Here is an 18,228-nt window from a genome sequence, read left to right as displayed (position 1 = left end):
TCCTCTTCCCCCAGTTTGCCTTTATTTCCCCTCGTATCCTGCCTCCAGGCTTTTTCCCCCTCAGGGATTTTCCGCAGGGGGCGCAGGATGTGCCCGGCGGTGCTGGAAGGGTGCGGTGGCGCAGATGGAGGTCGGGGGGTGCTGTCACCCCTCTGCCATTCCCCGACCCACCAGCCCGGCCAAGGGGTTCTGGTTGCCAGGATGTCACTCCAGGGCTGCTGCTGGGTGCAGGGATGACCCAGACCCAGGCAAAGCCCAAACATGAATTAAACTGTGACCAAGCCCCTGTGCAGGGAACGGTCCTTGGGCTGACCCTGGTGCTGGGCTGGGCTGTCACGGCGTGCAGGGGCTCAGGTGGGTGCCTGGAACAGCTGGGGGGGGTGGGGAGTGTCACCTCCTTGGGGACTGTCCCCAGAACACACAGAGGTGGTGATCCCCCTCTCACTTTTGCAGCCCCCCCTGCCCCCGCTCCTGGCACCCTCCCCCTGCAGCCATGCCGGGGGTGCAGCTCCCCCTCGCTTTGTCATCGCTGCGTTGCCGTGCCAACGCGGTGGCCCTGTCCCTGCTCAGACACTGTCACCGCTGGGCCCGGCACAGGCAGCACCACCCGGCACCCACAGGTAGGGCTGGGGGACACGGGAGCTATGTGGGTATCTGCCTTCAACCCCCCCAGTATGTCCCTCAGGCCTTTCTCAGCTGTGAGCAGGAGAGAATCCCCTCCCCTGCATGAGCATAGAGCCCCCATCGAGAGCAGACACAGTCCCTGAGACCCTCCCCTGGCATTTTGGAGAGTCCCAGCCAGAGGCCACAGTGAGGGGCTGCCGGGCTGTGGAATGTGCATCTCCCCTCCCAGGGCACGGGGGTTTACCAGATTACCCGGAGAAAACAGCCCACGGAAAGTAAGGAGCACTGGATAAGGAGCCCCCTGTGAAGGGGGAACTGTGGATGTGCTTGGAGGTGCAGGGGAGACAGAGGTTGGGAGGGGAGCAGGCAGGTGCTGGAAGGGGCCCAGTCGCCTCCAGTTTTCCCAGCACTCAGTGGTGGCTAGTGGGCAGCTCAGAATACCCCACTCCCACAGGCACGCCCTGTGTCCCACTCTCAGGCCCTGTGTTTGGGGGTGTTCACTGCCTCTCCCTCCATCCTCAGTGCTGTCGGGGACTGTGTTTGCCCTGTGTGACTGCCAGCAGGGCCAGATGTTTGCCTCTGGTGGGAGGGCAGAACAGGGCTGCATGGGTCCCCATCTGCGAGGCCCAGATGTGCCAGCAGCCCCTCGGTGTGATGAGAGTTTGGGGGAGGCTCTTGTGATCTGGGGGGAGCCGGTGCCTCCCACTGCTCCCCCCCAGCCTGGTCCCCCTGCCCATCCCACAGAGCGCCCCATGGCCCCAGGCAGTGAGGCTGGACACAGGCAGCCTTTGCAGTGCAACTTAATGGGATAAACCAATTCCCTTAACCCACTTATCCGGCTGATCCAATAAAGGTGGCTGGGAATGAAGTGTGTGCGTGGCCTTAATGCATTTCCCCTCTCCACGCTCCCCCAGTCCTGGCAGCACCGTGGGTCCGTCTGCCACAGCTGGCAGGGGGCTCCTCCCCAGAGGCAGTGCAGAGGGGCCGGGGCAGAGGGGGGACATTGCACCTGGGGACGAGGACCTGCTGGCTCCAGGTGCCAGGGAAGAGGAGAGGTGGCTGTGGCAGTGGTGGAGGTGGCTCCGATCCATTGAGGGATAACAAAGCATAGCACAGGTGAGTTGTGGGGGCCATGGGAAGGGTCTCTGGTGTAGCTGTGGTTGGGTGACACCATGTGTTTGTGCCCCCCACCAGCACAGATGTTCACTCAGCCCCATGTCCCCAAGGGCCACTGCTTTTATCACGGAGGGGATCCCTTGCTTACCCTTGCACTTCCTTCCTCTCAGGGTTTGGGGGCTGTTGTGGGGGTCTGGGAGTGGGTGGGCTGGGGAGGGGGTGGATGTGGGACATGGGATGGGCATGGAGTGAGAGGGATGGGGATTGAGGGACAGCGCTGGAGGGATGGGGATGAAAAGGGTGGAGGCAGGGACAGAAGGACAAGGATGGAAGGGGGATGGATGGAGGGACGCTTGTTGCAGGAGGGCTGGGGCAGCAGGAGTGGGGCAGGCAGGGCATAGGCAGGGGAAGGAGGGTTGGGAAGAAGGACAGGAGCAGGCAGGCGGGGACAGGAAGGTTGGACAGGAGTCCAGGAGCAGGCAGGAGGTGCAGAAGCACGGGGATGGGTGTGCCGCGGCGCCTGGGAGCCACCTCCAGGTGCGGGTGACGCAGCGAGACCAGGAAGCGTCCGGCTCCGTGGCAGGTGAGGGTGGAGCAGAGGTGACAGACGCTGCTCGGAGCAGGACCTCACCCCAGGTTCGGCCAGCAGGGACCTGCTGTCGCTTGGGGCCACTGTGGCTTCGCTGTCCCCTCCTCTCTGCCCCTGCAGGCTGCCATGGACGGGGCCCCGCCGCCCACCAGCCCCACCGGGCTCTCGGCGTACGTGGCCGTGTCGCAGCTGCTGGGCCTGACGCTCCTGGCCACCACAGGTGCCTGGCTGGGCCGCTACCGGGGCGGCGTGGCCTGGCACAGCCCCCTCCAGTTCAACGCCCACCCCCTCTGCATGGTGCTGGGCATGGTGTTCCTCCAAGGTGACGGTGAGCAGAATGGTGGGACACGTGCCCTGTCCCAGCTGTGGTCGGGCAGGGAATGAAGGGGACAAAGTGGTGACAAAAGGCACAGGGAAGGAGCAGCAGCATCCCTGGGCAGTGCTGGGTGATCCCCGTGGATGCTCAGGTACCTTCTCTGTGCAGCTCTCCTGGTGTACCGGGTGTTCAGGCACGAAGCCAAGCGCTCCACCAAGGCACTGCACGCGTTGCTCCACGGCCTGGCCCTGGCCATCGCCCTGGTGGGTGAGTGCTGGGCCGCCGTGGCCGGGCTGGACGGGGCAGATGCAGCCCTGGTGGTGACGGGCCCTTCTCCGCAGGCATCATCGCCGTCTTCGAGTCACACCGGACGAAGGGCATCCCTGACATGTACAGCCTGCACTCCTGGTGTGGGATGGCCACCTTCGTGCTCTACCTCCTGCAGGTAAGGGGTGGGAAGCCCCTGGACCCCCCCCCCCGGCAGGGGAGGGACTCTGCAGCGCCTGTGACATCCCCGTGTCCCCACAGTGGTTCCTGGGCTGTGGTTTCTTTCTGTTCCCCGGTGCCTCCTTCTCGCTGAGAGGGTGGTACAAGCCCCAGCACATCTTCTTTGGCATCGCCCTCTTCATCCTCTCCATCGCTTCCTGCTTGTTGGGAATTACTGAGATGCTCCTCTTCAAAATCAGGTGAGTGACCGAACTGGGGTGAGGGGGTGGCCCCCCAGACCTCCAGCAGAGGGATGCCCCTGTCCCTGTGGCTCTTAAATCTCCCCTCGAGGTCTTTATTTCTGCTGCTGCCGAGTCACTTACCAGATGAAGTTTAACAAGGGGCTGGATCCTACAACAGCTTTGCTTGGGAATGTGGATAAAATGCCCAGTGCCACTTCCCTGCGTCCAGGTGTTTGCAGGACCACTCAGGGACTCATGTCCCTGAGACCTCTGCTCCTGCAGCTGGAGGACACTGCTGCACACTGGGGTCACCCCCAGCCCCAGCACTGTGGAGACAGGGCTATGGGGCACCCCAGGAGCCACTTCCCTCCAGCAGGGAGGGTACTGGGCTGGCTACAGCCCCAGTACAGGCTGTGCCACCAGTTTAATCTGCTGTCACCAAGCACCTCTCCCAAAAGTGAGCAAAACACCAACACCCCTCTCTTGCTCTGATTTGGGGAAGGAACCTTTCCCATGGTGTGTGCCTGAAGGATGAAGATGGGCATGAGGAGGGGGTCCCAGCCAGGATAGGGATAGGTCACCCATCCCGTAAGGCTTGAGCATCCCTCTCTATCCCTGCAGTGATTCCTACAGCCACTTTGTGCCTGAGGGCATCCTGGCCAACACCCTGGGGGTGCTGCTGGTGGCCTTTGGGCTGGTGGTGGGCTACGTGCTGACACGGGAGGAGTGGAAGCGCCCACCACTGGCAGAGGAGCTGGCCCTGTCCATGGACTTCAAGACCCTGACAGAGGGAGAGAGCCCTGGTGGTGGCAGCCAGTGACATCCGCAGCTCCTGGTCTCCAGCATGGGCTCCTTGTGATGTCTGAAATGCTCCTGTGCACCCTGTCCCTGGTGGTTTGCATCTCCGCCCAGCCCAGGGGGACGAGGACAGCTGGAGAAGGACATGCTTGGTGCAATGCTGCCTGCTGGACTCAGCTTGGCTTGGCCTTAATCATCCTAAGCTCTGCCCAGTGCAGGCCCTGGTGACCCCTGAACCCGTCCCAGCCCTGTGGGAATGGCAGTGCTGTGGGCAGGGCAGGGGCACGAAGGAGAGGGGTCTCCGGGCTCTTCCTCTTCCCTGCTCTGGGGACAGAGTGGGAGCAGAGATTTCTGCACTGTGGGCTGTTCTCAGTGCTGATGGACAGAGGGGATGTTTGCCACCACCAGGATGTCCCCCTCACTGGCAGCCCCTCACCCTCCAGCACGGCCCCGTGGTGGGGACGCTCCCCTAAAGGGCTCCCGGGGGGTTCGGAGTGACCCTATGCCTGTGCAGGTTCAGCAGCTTGGTGTCTGAAGTGTTTTCTCCCCACGCATGATGTGTTTGCTCAGTGGATGCTCCTGACCTAATAAAATGTTTGCAACTAACCCTGTCCTCCTCCTGACTCTGCCCCCCCAGATCACAGTTTTGGGGTATCCTCGAGTTCCCACACGCCGAGGGCAGCTGGGAGAGGAACTGCCTGAGGGGCTGGGGAGGGACCCCATGGGGATATCTCCAGGGTCTGGCCATGCACTGGGTGTTATAATTATTATCCACTCTATTATTATATGCCTTTTGCTGGTGGCAGCAGTAGTGCTGCCTCTGTTGCCTCCCACTCCTGGTGGCTCCCAGGTCTCTGTCCCCAACCCCATGGTGGCAGCGACTGTGAGACCCAACTCTCACACCATCATTTCCACACCAAGCATCAGAACACTCCTTCACTGACCCCAGTGTGGGAAAAACAGCAGCCCAGACACCGTTTCCAAGTGTTAACCATTTATAAATAGGTACATTTTTTTCATACATACAGTTTTCATTGTACAGATTACAATCTGTATACATTGGGGGGGGGGGGAATGCATTCTTTTGAACTTTTCACATCTATCTCACAGCTCACATGTACAGACAAGAAAACTCTGCTCAAGCAAATACAGCAAAGGAAAAAATATGTTTTCTTCTTTCCTTAGAGATGAGAGGCGAAGGCCTCTGCTGTTGGCAGGGGCTGCTCTTCCCACTGCACAATATCACAACTGTGTGGTGTTCAATATATCAGAGAGAACAGAACATGCATTGGATAATATACTGTACAGAGAGAAAGTCCTTTACATCTGAATTATAGAAAAGCTAAAGGAAAATTTAAGTGTCTTAAAGATCTTCCCAGCAAGTGTCTCAGAGCATGGCAACCAGGGAGCTGTACAAAGCACAAGGCAGGTGTAGTGGACGTGTTTGTACCCAACTCAGATCCTCTCGGATGTGAAGACAGAAAGGAGATGGAACGCTGAATGCAACACTATGGCAAAGAAAAGGCTGGACAGGGATGAGCCCGGCAGTACTGGCAGAGTCCACACGAGTCTCTGGATTATCAGTGTAGCAACACAAAGGACTTTATGGAGCACACAGTGCTGCTCTCAGCGGCTGGCTGAGCAGTGCACGGCGAGGCAGACCTGTGGGGACCCAGCTCTATGGGCACGAGGCTTCCCCACCTACCCATTCCAACCCTGACTGGCCTCCCCACCGCCGTCCCTGGGCAGCATCGCCCAAAGGGACGAAGCCTTTTAGCAAAGCAGCTCTCTGCTTTCACAACCACGGGATGTGATCCCATCAGATGGGAGCCGGCTGCTGACTCCCCAGTACCGTGACAGCTAAAAAGGAGCAGGAGGAAGGGCACGGCTGGTGGGTTGGGTGGCTGTTGGCTTTCCCCGGGATGGCCGCGCTTGCTGTGACCTCTTGGGTCGGTCTGTACCAGTTTGGCGAGATCCAGCTGTAGAGTCAAGAGTTGGACACGAATGCATCTTGCTAAAGAATTGAGCCCTTAGTGGTTTATATTAGAAAAAAGAGTTTGATTGAATGAAAATCCAGCAATTATTCACATAAAGCTGAAAAAAAAACGCAGATTCACTTTCAACCATTGTGCTTTGTGTCCAACACACCCTCCACCAGCCTGCAAAGTGCAGCCGGCATGGGGTGAAGGCTTTGATTTGCAGAGGTCCCAGCAGGTACAGCAGCTCTTTCCCTAAGCCCTTGGGTAAATGCTGATAAACCAGTAGAAGAATTACCTTGAATTCCCAAGAGTACAGCAAAGCACAACCAGCAGGGAGCTCGCGGCAGCGCGCTGTGGACCCCCGCAGGCGAGGAAGGCGGAGGAGGAGCAGGCACGCTGGCTTGCTTGGTTCTCTAGATAAGGCAGAGCTGGCACTTCGGTTTTAGCTAGACTTCTCCTGGGTAACCCTGAATGTACAGCAACCTTTGTAAAGGAGACTGAACCGCTCCCAGTTTGCTTCCCACCCTGGTTCCAGACCTAGTCCCAGCATGGCTCCGGTGTTTGGCACACGCACGCTCACACCTTCACACCAGCCACGTTCACACCAGCCACCGGTTTTCTTCACAGCCAGGTTCAGGAAAAATAACCAAAAAGTTCAGTGCTTAGACAGACTGAGCTGGGCACTGGTGCCACAGCAGACAGACAGATGGACAGACACATGTCTCAGATTGTTGGAACCATCACAGTCCTCCTGAACAGTGACACAGAGAAGGCAGCTCAGGCCGTACCTCCTTCAAAGGATCTGTCTTTGCAAAACCCTCCTTTTCCTCAGCACTTTAATGCCCACTCTGTCCAAAGCCCTCTGATGCCACTCCCAGCCTGGCTGGTGGGACTCTGCAGAGCCCTCCACCATGTGGGTGTCCCCTCCCCTGGGACCACAGCATCCTCCTGACCTGGGAGAAAAGCGAGAGCCACTGAAGCCCCACTGAGGGATGGGGCAGACACCCACACCTGATGCTGGGAGAGAAGATTCCAGCTCTGCAGTGGCACACCTGCATCTCAGAGCAGCCACAGGTGAGGATGAGAGACACCTGGTGGGAAGGTTGGCTAAAGAAAGGGATCAGCTTCAGCATCACTTCTGGCACTGCCTTCAGCATGTACCCCAAGAATGAAAACTGGAGTTTCAATCTCATCAAGAACCTGCTTTACTTGCTGGACCCAAAATCCTGCTTGCTAGAAGATGGGGCTTTTGCCAGCGGTACCACTGCAGTCAGGAGGGCATGAAGGCACCAGCTGGCAGCATTGACCTGCATCTTAATTACTCAAAAAGTAATTAAATACATAGCACAGACGTACAGAACAGCTGTCTGAAACGGAGTGTGATCCCACAGTGTGGCCTGATCTTGTCAGACCCAGATCTAAGGGTAGAGGATGAAGGGCCCTCAGGGTGAGACCTGACCTTGTGCTCCCCCAAGCACAATGGGGCCTTGCCAGCACAACACAGAATGACCCCTGCTTCTCCTCATGCAAAGACCAAATTATGACTTTGAAGACATAGGGGACTGAGCAAGAACAGCTTTTCCAGGAAGAAATGTGCTTCTTACCCACCTGGTGACCACAGCAGCCATCCTGCCTCAACTTTTCCTAAGCAGAATTGCCAGGGAAGTGCTTTAAAACCACTGCAAATAATTCTGTATTCAAAAATTACTCAATCTGTTGATGCTTATATACAGGAGTCAGTTCTTGTGCTATAAATGTTATGATTCATTGCTTCGTTTCTTTTCTCTTTTTTCTTTTTTTTTGAAAAATACACTAAGAGACATGAGCTGTTTTGCTATTTTTCTAATGAAGACACTACTCACGCTTAAATATCCAGTATTTATCATAGTAACAAATTCAAACAGTAAAGTGCACCCATTTACAGAGAGAACAGATGGAAAACCATTAGTGCAAGAATCCTGTGGAAAATGTAACACGTGGAATCGTGGAAAAAAACCTGCATGCTGCAGTGTTTCAGGCCTTCTTCAGCTTTGTGGTTGTGTTAAAAGCGTGAGCTGTTTTCTTTTTCCCTTGAAGCATCTTCAGAAAGTGGGAAGTTACAGACAGGAGTGCTGTGGGGGGATGTTGTGAAGGACAGGACTGGGAGCACAAGGCAGTGAGCAGTGAAAGCAAAGCGTGGGCAGTGCTCCTGTCACTGCCCCTGGACCACCCCGCTGGCGTGGCCGGATAGAACAGGGACAGGGCTGAACTGGGTTACTTTTTCCTTTCAAAGAAGCAACTACAGGTAGGAAGCCACTCACTCAGGCAGAAAGCTGGAGGACGGGAGGCACTAAGCAAAGTGACTGATGCTGCTCCAGACCCAGGAAACATCTCCCAGCTATGGGCATGTGGGAGGCAGAGGAGAAATCAGTTACTCCTTACAGTACAGAGCATGTTATTTCAGAAATGAGAGGAAGAAAGAAAACCATCACAGCCCATTTTCAAGGAGAGAAACCATGCACGGAGCTGGGTGTCCCCACGGGGCACCCACCCCATCGAAGGGGTCCCAGACAGGCCCCCATCTTACAGACTCCTGGGATAAAACAGAGTCAGCACTAGGTTGCATCTCAAGGAAGAAAACACCAACCTCAATCCAAATACTGGCTTTGACAAAGACCAAATGGTCCCTGGGGCACCCCAAAATTGCCAAAACTCATAGAGGAACGCCCCCTTCCAAATGCTCTCCATGTGTCTATGAGACACAAGCCTCCCCTGGCCCAAGGTGTGCATGTCCCAGCTTGCTCTGAGCAAGTTAGGCAATGAAACAGCAATGAGATGTGCTGAGCCACACACAGGGGAAAAGAAAAAAATGCCCCATCAAAGCCAGGGTTTGCTTTAAGACCCTGTCCTGAGCTGGTGTGAAAGGGTGCAGCTGCAGTGATTGTTGCTGGGATATGCTCACTCACACCAGCGGAGGTTGGAGCCTGTGATTTGGTTCAAAGTCTTGCAATCAATTCACAGTAGCCCTTTGGAGGTATTGCTCCCCTGCTCAGCACTGAATCGCTCCCAGGAGTTGATCTCAGTGAGGTTTGGCATTGGGCAACAGGCACTAGTTTGCTTTAAAACAAGCTACAGCGTTATCACTCTCCCTCCCGTCATCCCACCCTTCACCCTCAGAACAGAAAAGGCAGATTACAAACCCACCAGGAATAAAGGAATCGGTAAAGGAAGTTCTTCCCCCCCACCTCAAAAGAAATTTTCAGCAAATAATTGAAAAATTATTGAAAATCCGATAAAAAGGATTTTGGAACCGGCCCCTGCTTTTCACGTTGTCTTGATGTGACTTGCATTTGATTACAAAACTGAAAATAATAGAAAAAAAACCAACCTGAACTGGAAAATGTCCTGAAATAGATAACATAAATAAATTATAAATAGGTCTCTCTGAACTACAGCTTCTCAAAAAGCAGCACATGGTCTCTACCATGTACAGATATGGAACACGGTGTCCCATTCCAGGATTTTGGGAACAGAGGATCTTAGAGGAGCACAGCCCTTGCTACAGCCCCTGCTCCCTGGCAGGACTGAGCCAGAGAGAAGAGATGCTGCAGGGCTGGGACTGCAGAAGGACCCTTCCTCTTTTGGGACCATCATGCCATGTTCTGCATCCTCATCATAAAAAAAATGTAAAAACAAAAAAGATTAAGAATTGCAATTTTCCTCTTTGAATGCCATTTCCTAAGTGAGATTTTTGCTCTTCCTTGCAAGTGATAAATCCCCCCTAGATGAAGTCCCCGACACTGACTCGCCCCGTGCAAATGCTGTGGGTGAGGTGAAGTCTACCAACAGTGTGAAGAAGTAAGTGCAACCCCAGCTCATGCACAAGAGGTTCCTGGCCAATTCCCTTGCCTGATTAAAACACGTAACAAAGGGCCAACCTTACACCCTCAATGCTTGTAAAATGCCCCAGAGCAAAGAAATCAGTGTGAGGGCACCTGGTAGGTACTTGGGAAGAGGCAAAGTGCTGTGTGATCCCCACCCATTCTGGCCAGTGACAAGTTAAGTAAGGAAGGAAAGAGCTGTAAACCAGCAGATATTGTGGGTGCTGTGCATAGCTACTGGTGTTAAATCACATCACTGAGGGTAATCTGCTCTTTGGAGCAAAGAGCCAAACAACCTGGCTGGCACGGGGACCTGCGGACGCAGCCTTGGGAAAGGCTCCTGTGGAATTCCCTAGGAATTCCCATCAGAGTTGAGTAAGAGATCATTGAGACAAAAGAAACCAATTTAGAACCAAGGCAATTGTTGCTTGAAAAAGAGCTGGTTACCTCCTGCTGCGTAGGGATATCTCTGGACCACCCCACACCATGGACTAAGATATCCTGGTTGGAACTTTGCTGGAATTGGGCAAATGATACTGGCTCGGCTGATGTTGGCTTCACAGTCAGCTGGGGAACAAAAGGGCTGGAGCACGTGCATGGCTGTCTGACCACCACATAAAGTACCGGAGAAACTTGATCATGTAGCTATCAAAGAGAAATGAAAATAATAATAGTAATAATAATAATTATAATAGTATGCATGGAAATCAAGCTTGGAAGTGTGTGCTGAAAACATGAGGGTCTCACTCCAACAAGTGTCTTTTACACATTAGACTCCACAAATGGTCTCTTTGGTTTGATTGGGGATGTCTGCCCTTGCCTGGAGTCCCTGGAGAGCTGCCTGTACAGGTTATCCTGGTAGGCCTGCGCCACGGGCAGCGTCCTTGCCACCTTGACGTCGGGGTACGAGGAGGCTTGGGTGACTCTCTCCAGGAGGTCTCCCCGGGACCCATTGGCCAGCATCCCATGGGGGCTGTAATAGTCTTCCTCTAGCAAATGGCCATTCTGTGCATTGTTGGTTTTGTTATAAAAGGCAATGTTGCTGATTGAAGAGGGCGGGCTAAAGGATTCCGGCTGGGGCAGATTGCCAGGAGATGTAGGACTAATGACAGTGTCCACTGACGACACAGCCCAGGTCCGGTTCTGCTGATGGAGATGGGGGTACTGCTGAGTCCGAGCAGTTTTATCTATGATTCCCATGAACGGCGTGGTCCGGGAACGGGCCGGCTCACTGGGGTAGCCCCCCTGCGTGGGCGAGACTGGAGACAGCTCATCGCAGGATCTGTCATAGGCTGGCTTGAGGGGAATCTCCATTTGCTGAATCGAAGCAGAGGGGCGAAAGTTGGGAGTCAGGTTGGAGGTGGAGGAGATGCTATTGCTGGAAGGGGAAAAGCGGAGGCCAACGCTCTGAGAGTGGAGTAGAGGCCTTGGAGTCGGTGGGTGAGGCTTGATCTCGCTGGGATTGACTGAGATGGGCCTTCTTATGAGGTGAGACACATCTGGAGAGCCCAGCTGGTTGGCAGGGAGGGGAGAACGCTCCAGGTCAAGTTTGGAATGGCACACCGGATAGTAGGAGGCGGACTGGCTTCGCCCAATCTGAGGTGTCTGGCTGTATCTCATCCCCCCTCTGTAAGCTGAGGATGGTCTCTGTGGAAGGTCTTCTTTGGCCAGCCCTCCGTGCTGACAGATGGCTCCAGCGCTGAGACTTGCCTGCACATGCTGCACGGGCCTGCTGTCGCCCACGATGCCCCCAATGGAGCCCTGGTAGACCAGCCTGCTCTGGCTGACCCCCATGTCCCCCGATGACGACTGGTACTTGCTGGCCATGGAGTGGGCGACCTGGCTGTACGCACCAGTTGGGATGACAGTACTGGAATGGATGGCAGAGCTGGGCTGATTGCTCCTCACGATCTGCGCCTTGGCTGGCTGCAGCCTCAGCCCCGGCTGGGGCACGGCCACGGGGAGCTGGGGCATCTGGAAGGATCTCTGCGTCATCTTGGATAGCGGAGACTTGGGTCTGCCGGGGAGCTGGGAGACGGCGCTGGGCTCCTGCTGGTAGCGGACCGGGGAGCCGGACTGCGAGCGATAGACGCTCATGCTCTCTGCGGGGGGACTGGCGCGGTACTGGGGGCCCCTGCGAAGGGGAGACGGCGGTGGGCTCTGGTACTCCTTCCCTTGGCTTCCCACGGGAGGGGGGCTGAAGCGGTAAGTGGAGCCTTGGTGAGCTGGGGACGTGTGTGGAGGGCTGGGTCTGTAATGTGAGTTTTGGTGCGTCGGAGACAGAGCAGGAGACGTGGACTGGTAGCCCTGCCTGGTCGGTGAACCCACAGAGCTGTTGGACCTGAAATCAAAGACCTGATGAGAGCCAAGAGGTGAGCCGGAAATATAGGCTGAGTCCCTGTGAGCTGGAGATGGAGGTGGGCTCTGGATGATGGGCAGCCCTTGGTTTGGCCTGGACTCCGTCTGTAAGCCAATGGAAATATTTTCTACATCCTGCTCGAGGTATTCCTCCTCAAAGATATCTTGCACAGAATACAGCTCTTCATGCTGGGCTTCGGGTTCTGGCTCCACTGGGAGTGGAGGTGATGGCTGCTGCTGCTGCTGCTGCTGCTGCTGCTGCTGCTGCTGCTGCTGCTGCTGCTGTTGCTGCTGCTGCTGCTGCTGCTGCACCTGCCTGCACTCCTCCTCCACTCGCATCAGCAGCCGCTGGATCTCACGGTTGTTAGGGCACAGCTTGATGGCCTCGTTCAGGTCCTCCAGGGCTGCTGAAAACTGCCTGCTTGACAAAGGAACAGAAATGAGAACTGAAAAGTGCTTTGGATTTGGATGGAGCTGTTTTCAGGGATCCCAGGGGAAAAAAGTGGCTTGTGCATGTTACTGAGGGAGAGAGCTGTGATTGCTACTGCTTGCTGCACCTCTCACACGCTGCCTATGGGCCTCCCTTGGACTTATGTTATCCAAACAGAGGGAAAATTCTGGAGAAGAAGGGAACACAGTCCTTAGATGGCACAACCCAGACCAGCAAACACGCCTGCCTCTGCAGGTTATGTTAGGGGCTAATTAATTACTCCCCCTAGCATCACCATGAGCTTCACCTCTGTTTTAGCGAAGGGGACACCAACACATTGATCACTGCAAGCTCACCAACTGCTGTAAACAAGCTCTGACAGAGCTACAACCACTTATGCCAGTGAAAATTTAACTCCTGCCAGATGCCAAGACCACACAGCGGCAGGCCTGGCTCCAGAGTTCAGGGGCTCCCACAGGTCAGTGCTCTGGGCAAGGCTTGTCTCTCCAATTTTGCACTGGATTTGGCTAACTTCTTTGGAATGAAGCAATCAAGCAATGTGCCAGAGGCTGTGAGCCCAGGGAAGCCTTTGTGAGTGGAAGGCCAGCCTAAGAGGTGTAACAGGGAGGTGGGGGTTTGGGAAGGGGGTTGTCATTTACAGGGACACTGTTCACTCTGGAGTTTGAACATGACTGTTCAAACATGTTTGAACATGACTGATCTGGGAAAACCCACCATCTGGGGAAAAACTCCCCATGTGTGATCCCCCCAGCACCTCCCAACACCGGCTTCATCTTCTGTACAAGCCACTGAAGATCAGGAATAAGGAAAGGCCTTCTCTTCTACCAGCTGTGTGACCCTAGGGGTGCTGCTGGGCACAGACTGGGACAGGAAGAAGTAAAGCCAAAGTGGTGACAGTTTCTGTTGGAGACACCGGGGAGAAAAGGACACTGGTATGTGGGAGGCTGGTATAATCTGAAAGGGAACATGGGTCTTGAAGTTCCTCTTAATGTTTTGGGAACAACGGAGAGGAAACCATTAAAGGAAAGGCATTAGGTGTGTGTAGAGCTCAGCCTGCAGGGCTCCTCTGTGGAGCAGAAGGTGATGGCTTCACCTTCCACATCAGGACCTGGTGGACCTGGACCAGCTGGACCAGGGGCCCAGTTCCACACTTGCCTCCAGCATGGAATGTCACACACATTTTTGTGACATTGTCTGTGGTGTTTGCTGAGCTGGGATGTTTGCACAGAGGGGCTCACATACCTGTGCTGCCATGTGAGACATTCTGATTGCCAATTAAACAGGGATGCAGTGGCAGGGTGCCCAGTCCTTGAGAACAGGACTCTCAAGCAGCCCTGCTGCTCATTAGGAATGACAAATGGATCCCATCTAACATCTTTTAGGATGCAGTGCAGGAGATCCCTGCACTGCAGCTCTCCAGGAGCTGGTTGCAGTGCCCTGGGCACAAGTTCTGGCTGTAGGCTCCCTGGCCAGTGCCTGCCTGCAGCCACTGCCCAGCTGGTCAGCAGCATCTCCTGGGCAGAAAGGGCTGCAGGACAGAGGTGCACAGATTTTAAGGCCACAGGAGACCACTGTGATGAATGAGCCCTTCCCTCCTGTATAAAACAGGCCATGAGTCATATTCTGCTTTGAGTCCAAGTTGTGGTCAAACTGAAGTGTACTTTGAAAAAGAACACCCCACTTTGGTGCACAGGTCTCCAGTGTTGTAAGACGTCCAGACAAAGTTCTGCTAAGACAAACCTCTCAAAACATTCGGACTCAGAAATCACCAAATGAGGGAGGGCATTACTTTGGAGTTCAGGACATTTGTGATCTCACTAATGAACGTTCCTTGGCCATTTCTTCCCACGGGGGCACTGCCTGGCTTTGCAGGGTGGGTGCCCACACCTGATGTGACAGGCTGGCAGAGACTGGCCCCTCACACCCTTCTCTCTGTCCCTCCTCACCTGCTGCTGCGTTTGGCCCTTGCTCTTGCATAGTAAGCTTCGTAAGACTTCGGTTTCAGCTCCAGTGCTTTAGTGGCAAATTCCTCTGCCATTCCAAAATCCTGTCATTTGAACAGGTGTGCAGGTAAGTAACTGAATAAATTTAGCAATAAAAATACATACAGCATGGAAGAAAACAAACTTAGTATGGACTTTCTTTTTCATATCGCATGGAAAACTTGATGGTTTTGGAATAATTTACATGGATTCAACATCATTTACCAACAGGGAGCTATGACAGCATTTCCAAAGACTCGGGTGTTGTTAACCCAAGTTGCTGTCATCACCCACAGAGGCCAGCAAGCCTCACTGTGTCCCCAACATGTGCATGTAAATCCCTCTCCAACAATCTACAGTCTTGAGGAAACATCTGGTCTTGCACAGGCTGGAATGTTATCTCATGAACGATTTTTTTCCATAGTTGAAAGCAATAGGAAACCTTTCCCGTGCCCTTCTGCTTCCCTGAACACACTGACATCCTTCAAGGGGCTGAAGAAAATTGCCTGTGAAGGACAGGGCTCCATTAGCCACAAACAGGACTTGCCTGGCAAAGGTCTCCTATCAATCCCACTGCTCCTCACTTCTCCCTGACAGCTCACCTGGGAGGACAGTGTGGGATGGGACTGCTCTGGGTGCTTTCCAGGGGCAGTGCCATGAGACCAGATTATCAGCTCTGGTTCAGACCCTGTCACCACCCTCCCTTGCCTTGTTCTGAACGCTTCATGTCCTGCTAAGCTCAGCACTAGTGAAGGAGAACTCCTTCTAGTGGGGAGGATTCCATTTCACAGCCAAACACTGCTTTGGATTGCTGCATTGGGCTATGACCTGAGCAGCTCTGGGAGACAGGACTGAATAGTGCTGCTCCTGATTTGTGATGCCAACTCTTGCTATGGGCATGCCCTGCCTGGGGAACCTTATACTTCTGTTTGTACCTGCAGTTAGCAGTTTCTGAGGAGTTACTGTCCAACAAACTGAATTGGGAATGCAGTCATGAGACAGGTATCTTTATGGTCTCATCTATAGGTGCAAAAATTGCAGGAGCAATTACAACCCCCTAAAATTTTCTATCACAAAACCTGGCATTCCCCAGTTAATGATAAACCAAAAATCTTGTCCTCAAAGCACAGGACAAGAGCTGGAGTTGATTAGCTGTGAATTGGCTGATTTAAAGAGAAGGTTCACACTTTTTCTCCAAACTGTGTTTGTTCACCAGCATTAAGGTTTTACTCCCCTTGTTTTCCATCTTTCTTCCTCACAGAAAAAGAAATGAAGGTGTCCCAAAAGCTCCTTCCCCTCCAGTGTAACCTTTGCTGGCTCATGACCTCAGCTATGTCACTGAGTTTATGGGGACTTTAATTTGTGGAAGTTAAAGCCCCCGCACTCCAAGTCAGGGAAGGGTGGCAGAACAGGCACCTGCACGAGCTGGTTGCTGGATGCTGCCAGATTGCAGTGGGGAGAGTGACAGGGATCTGGAAGTTCTGGGCCGAGAGGGAGTCTTGTGGAGGTGTTTCTGGATGAGTCACTGCCCTGAGGAAGTGCTAACCCCCTAAGCATATGCTCCTTCATTTGAAATTAATTAGTATTCAAAGGAGCATATCTCCTGGCTCCTCCTCACTGCTGCCCCAGAAATCTGGAAGATGCCTCCACCCCCATATGACGATGTGAACATCATCATCAAAGGGGAGTAATAAAAAATTCAAAGAGCTATAAACATAGCAATGAATTTTTAATCATCTGAAACACATACTAAATCCCTACTGCTTTGGAATTATAAAATGTCAGTGCTCTGTGAAGGACAACCAGGTTACAGAAAGGAGAGATCTGAGAGGCCAAAGCACGATTAGGGGAGGACATGTCTCTGCAGAGGCACAAAGCTGTGGGGTTGTGCCATGAAAAGAGAGGACACTTACATTCATTTTCCTTCGACACCGGGAGAGGTTGAGAAGCAGCGACACCTTCAGCTCACGGAAGGTTTTCAGGTCTTCTCCAAACCCTTCCCTGGGGAATTTTTTCAGAGCATACTGGTAGCGCTGGGCAGCCTCTTTCACTTTGCCTTTCTATTAGAAGGAAAACATGTCAAAACTCATCCTTGGGTTGAGTGTACCTCCCTGCAGAGAATTCACTCACCAGCCCAACCAATGTTTTAGGTGGCTAAGGGAGCACAACTTCACTACACTTAGCTCTTTCCTAGAAAAGAAGGGCAGAACATTTGATCAAGGGAACATCTGAGCTGGAAAGGCAGATGCCTTGCACAAGTTGAGATCTCTCACTTCATACAGAGCTGTCACACTACAGCAGGAAAGGTGGAGAAATGGTGTTAACTCGATACAACTCCATCTGGTTCTTGGCTGGATGGTCTTTTGAGCTGGGTGATCAGTTACCCATTCCTGGAAAACACCCTTCACCCAGAGCTTAATACACATCCAGGAGGGTAAGGAACACAAACTGTGGGACTTGGGGTGGAGCTCCAGGGCTCGGAGAAGCCTCTGCAATAGCAAAGACAAATGTCATGGCACTGCTGTGGCTCTGAGCTTGGACAAACAGGGTGAGATCCACCTCCCTGGGCTACAGATGTTTGAAAATCTACATCTAAGTCTGTTAAGTGGGTTCCTTTCATAATTACTGGTATGCAACAGTCACCTTCAAAGGTGACTCATGTCTGCTATTTTGGGCAACTAATTTTGGGATGGGATGATGTACATCCTGAAGGGGGGCAGCCAACAGGCAGGTTGAGAGAAAGAGGGCAGGATGGGATCTAGGACACACACAGCTCCTCAGGCCCCAGACGTAAATTTTGCAGCTACAAACAGTGAGTTTTAAAAACTTGTAGACTCAGGTTTCTCAGCTGTATCACGTATCTCTGGCAGATAACTCCTACTACAATGCCAGCTTTGTGCATTTTCTGCTTCACCCTTAGAGCCTCACAGTGAATCATTGTTGTACTTGCACAATTTCTGTGTGTGTGCAAATCTCCAGGTTTTAAAGATGGGCTTAAAACAAACAGAGAGCAAAAAAAGACTACCTAACTGTAACAGTGGAATGTCTCCCATGGGCTAAAGGACATGACAAATCCAACTGTGTCCTGACAATCTGTTCTCATTGCAAGAAGTTTATTCCAGGAGTTTTTCTGGGATATTCTATTCTGTTCCCTTGATCTCCAACAGTGAGCCCACTAGGTAATGACAAGGCTGCCAGACCTGATGCAACGGCAGCAGCAGTCCCAACAAACACTTAGGTCCTGCTGTTTTCAAAGAGGAAACGAAGTCCTGGCTCTAATCCAGAGCAACTTGGCTTTGCTTCAGCTTTGTTACAGATTTGGGCAATCAATCCCCCTCTTCTCCAGCCCCACTAACCAAAACCAAGCAGTTTAGAACACAAGGAACACTGTGAGTGGGAGCTTTTACTTGTCATGGGTTAAGGCAGCAGCATGAGGATCACAGATCCACTTAGGCTGAGGAGGACCAACCACTGACCTAACACGGCC

General features: G+C 53.4%; 2 protein-coding genes across 4 annotated transcripts in view; one reads left to right on the top strand and one right to left on the bottom strand.

Annotated features, from left to right (window-relative positions):
• Positions 1-555: 555 nt before the first annotated feature.
• Positions 556-4,708, top strand: LOC128800218 (transmembrane ascorbate-dependent reductase CYB561). Of its 3 annotated transcripts, XM_053965266.1 has the most exons (7): positions 556-620; positions 1,661-1,740; positions 2,450-2,657; positions 2,814-2,912; positions 2,987-3,090; positions 3,174-3,331; positions 3,935-4,708. In XM_053965266.1, the coding sequence occupies exons 3-7, from the start codon at positions 2,456-2,458 to the stop codon at positions 4,131-4,133; spliced, it is 762 nt and encodes a 253-aa protein (XP_053821241.1). In that variant the 5' UTR covers positions 556-620; positions 1,661-1,740; positions 2,450-2,455; the 3' UTR covers positions 4,134-4,708. The 3 variants fall into 3 exon arrangements, with proteins under 3 accessions (XP_053821241.1, XP_053821242.1, XP_053821240.1); XM_053965267.1 differs by lacking the exon at positions 1,661-1,740 and having other exon boundaries at positions 572-620; XM_053965265.1 differs by lacking the exon at positions 556-620 and having other exon boundaries at positions 1,628-1,740.
• Positions 4,709-5,088: 380 nt separating this feature from the next.
• Positions 5,089-18,228, bottom strand: part of TANC2 (tetratricopeptide repeat, ankyrin repeat and coiled-coil containing 2) — a 163,881-nt gene continuing 150,741 nt past the window's right edge. Inside the window, exons 27-29 of the mRNA XM_053965105.1 lie at positions 16,655-16,801; positions 14,706-14,806; positions 5,089-12,726 (exon numbers count right to left, since the gene is read on the bottom strand). Coding sequence (XP_053821080.1) covers positions 10,713-12,726; positions 14,706-14,806; positions 16,655-16,801 — 2,262 coding nt within the window. The 3' untranslated portion in view covers positions 5,089-10,712. The remainder of the gene's footprint in view (positions 12,727-14,705; positions 14,807-16,654; positions 16,802-18,228) is intronic.

Source organism: Vidua chalybeata, chromosome 26 (genome assembly GCF_026979565.1).
Source record: "Vidua chalybeata isolate OUT-0048 chromosome 26, bVidCha1 merged haplotype, whole genome shotgun sequence".
Classification (NCBI taxonomy): Eukaryota; Metazoa; Chordata; class Aves; order Passeriformes; family Viduidae; genus Vidua; species Vidua chalybeata.
Note: the sequence above shows the minus strand (reverse complement) of the source record. Positions and strands in the feature narration are given on the sequence as shown.

What these genes read in the sequence shown, in the direction of transcription:
- LOC128800218 (XM_053965266.1), top strand. Translation starts at nt 2,456, where the DNA reads ATGGACGGGGCCCCGCCGCCCACCAGCCCCACCGGGCTCTCGGCGTAC. An exon ending in TCGTGCTCTACCTCCTGCAG is followed by an intron (nt 3,091 to 3,173) that starts GTAAGGGGTGGG and finishes GTGTCCCCACAG; the next exon opens with TGGTTCCTGGGCTGTGGTTT. An exon ending in ATGCTCCTCTTCAAAATCAG is followed by an intron (nt 3,332 to 3,934) that starts GTGAGTGACCGA and finishes CTATCCCTGCAG; the next exon opens with TGATTCCTACAGCCACTTTG.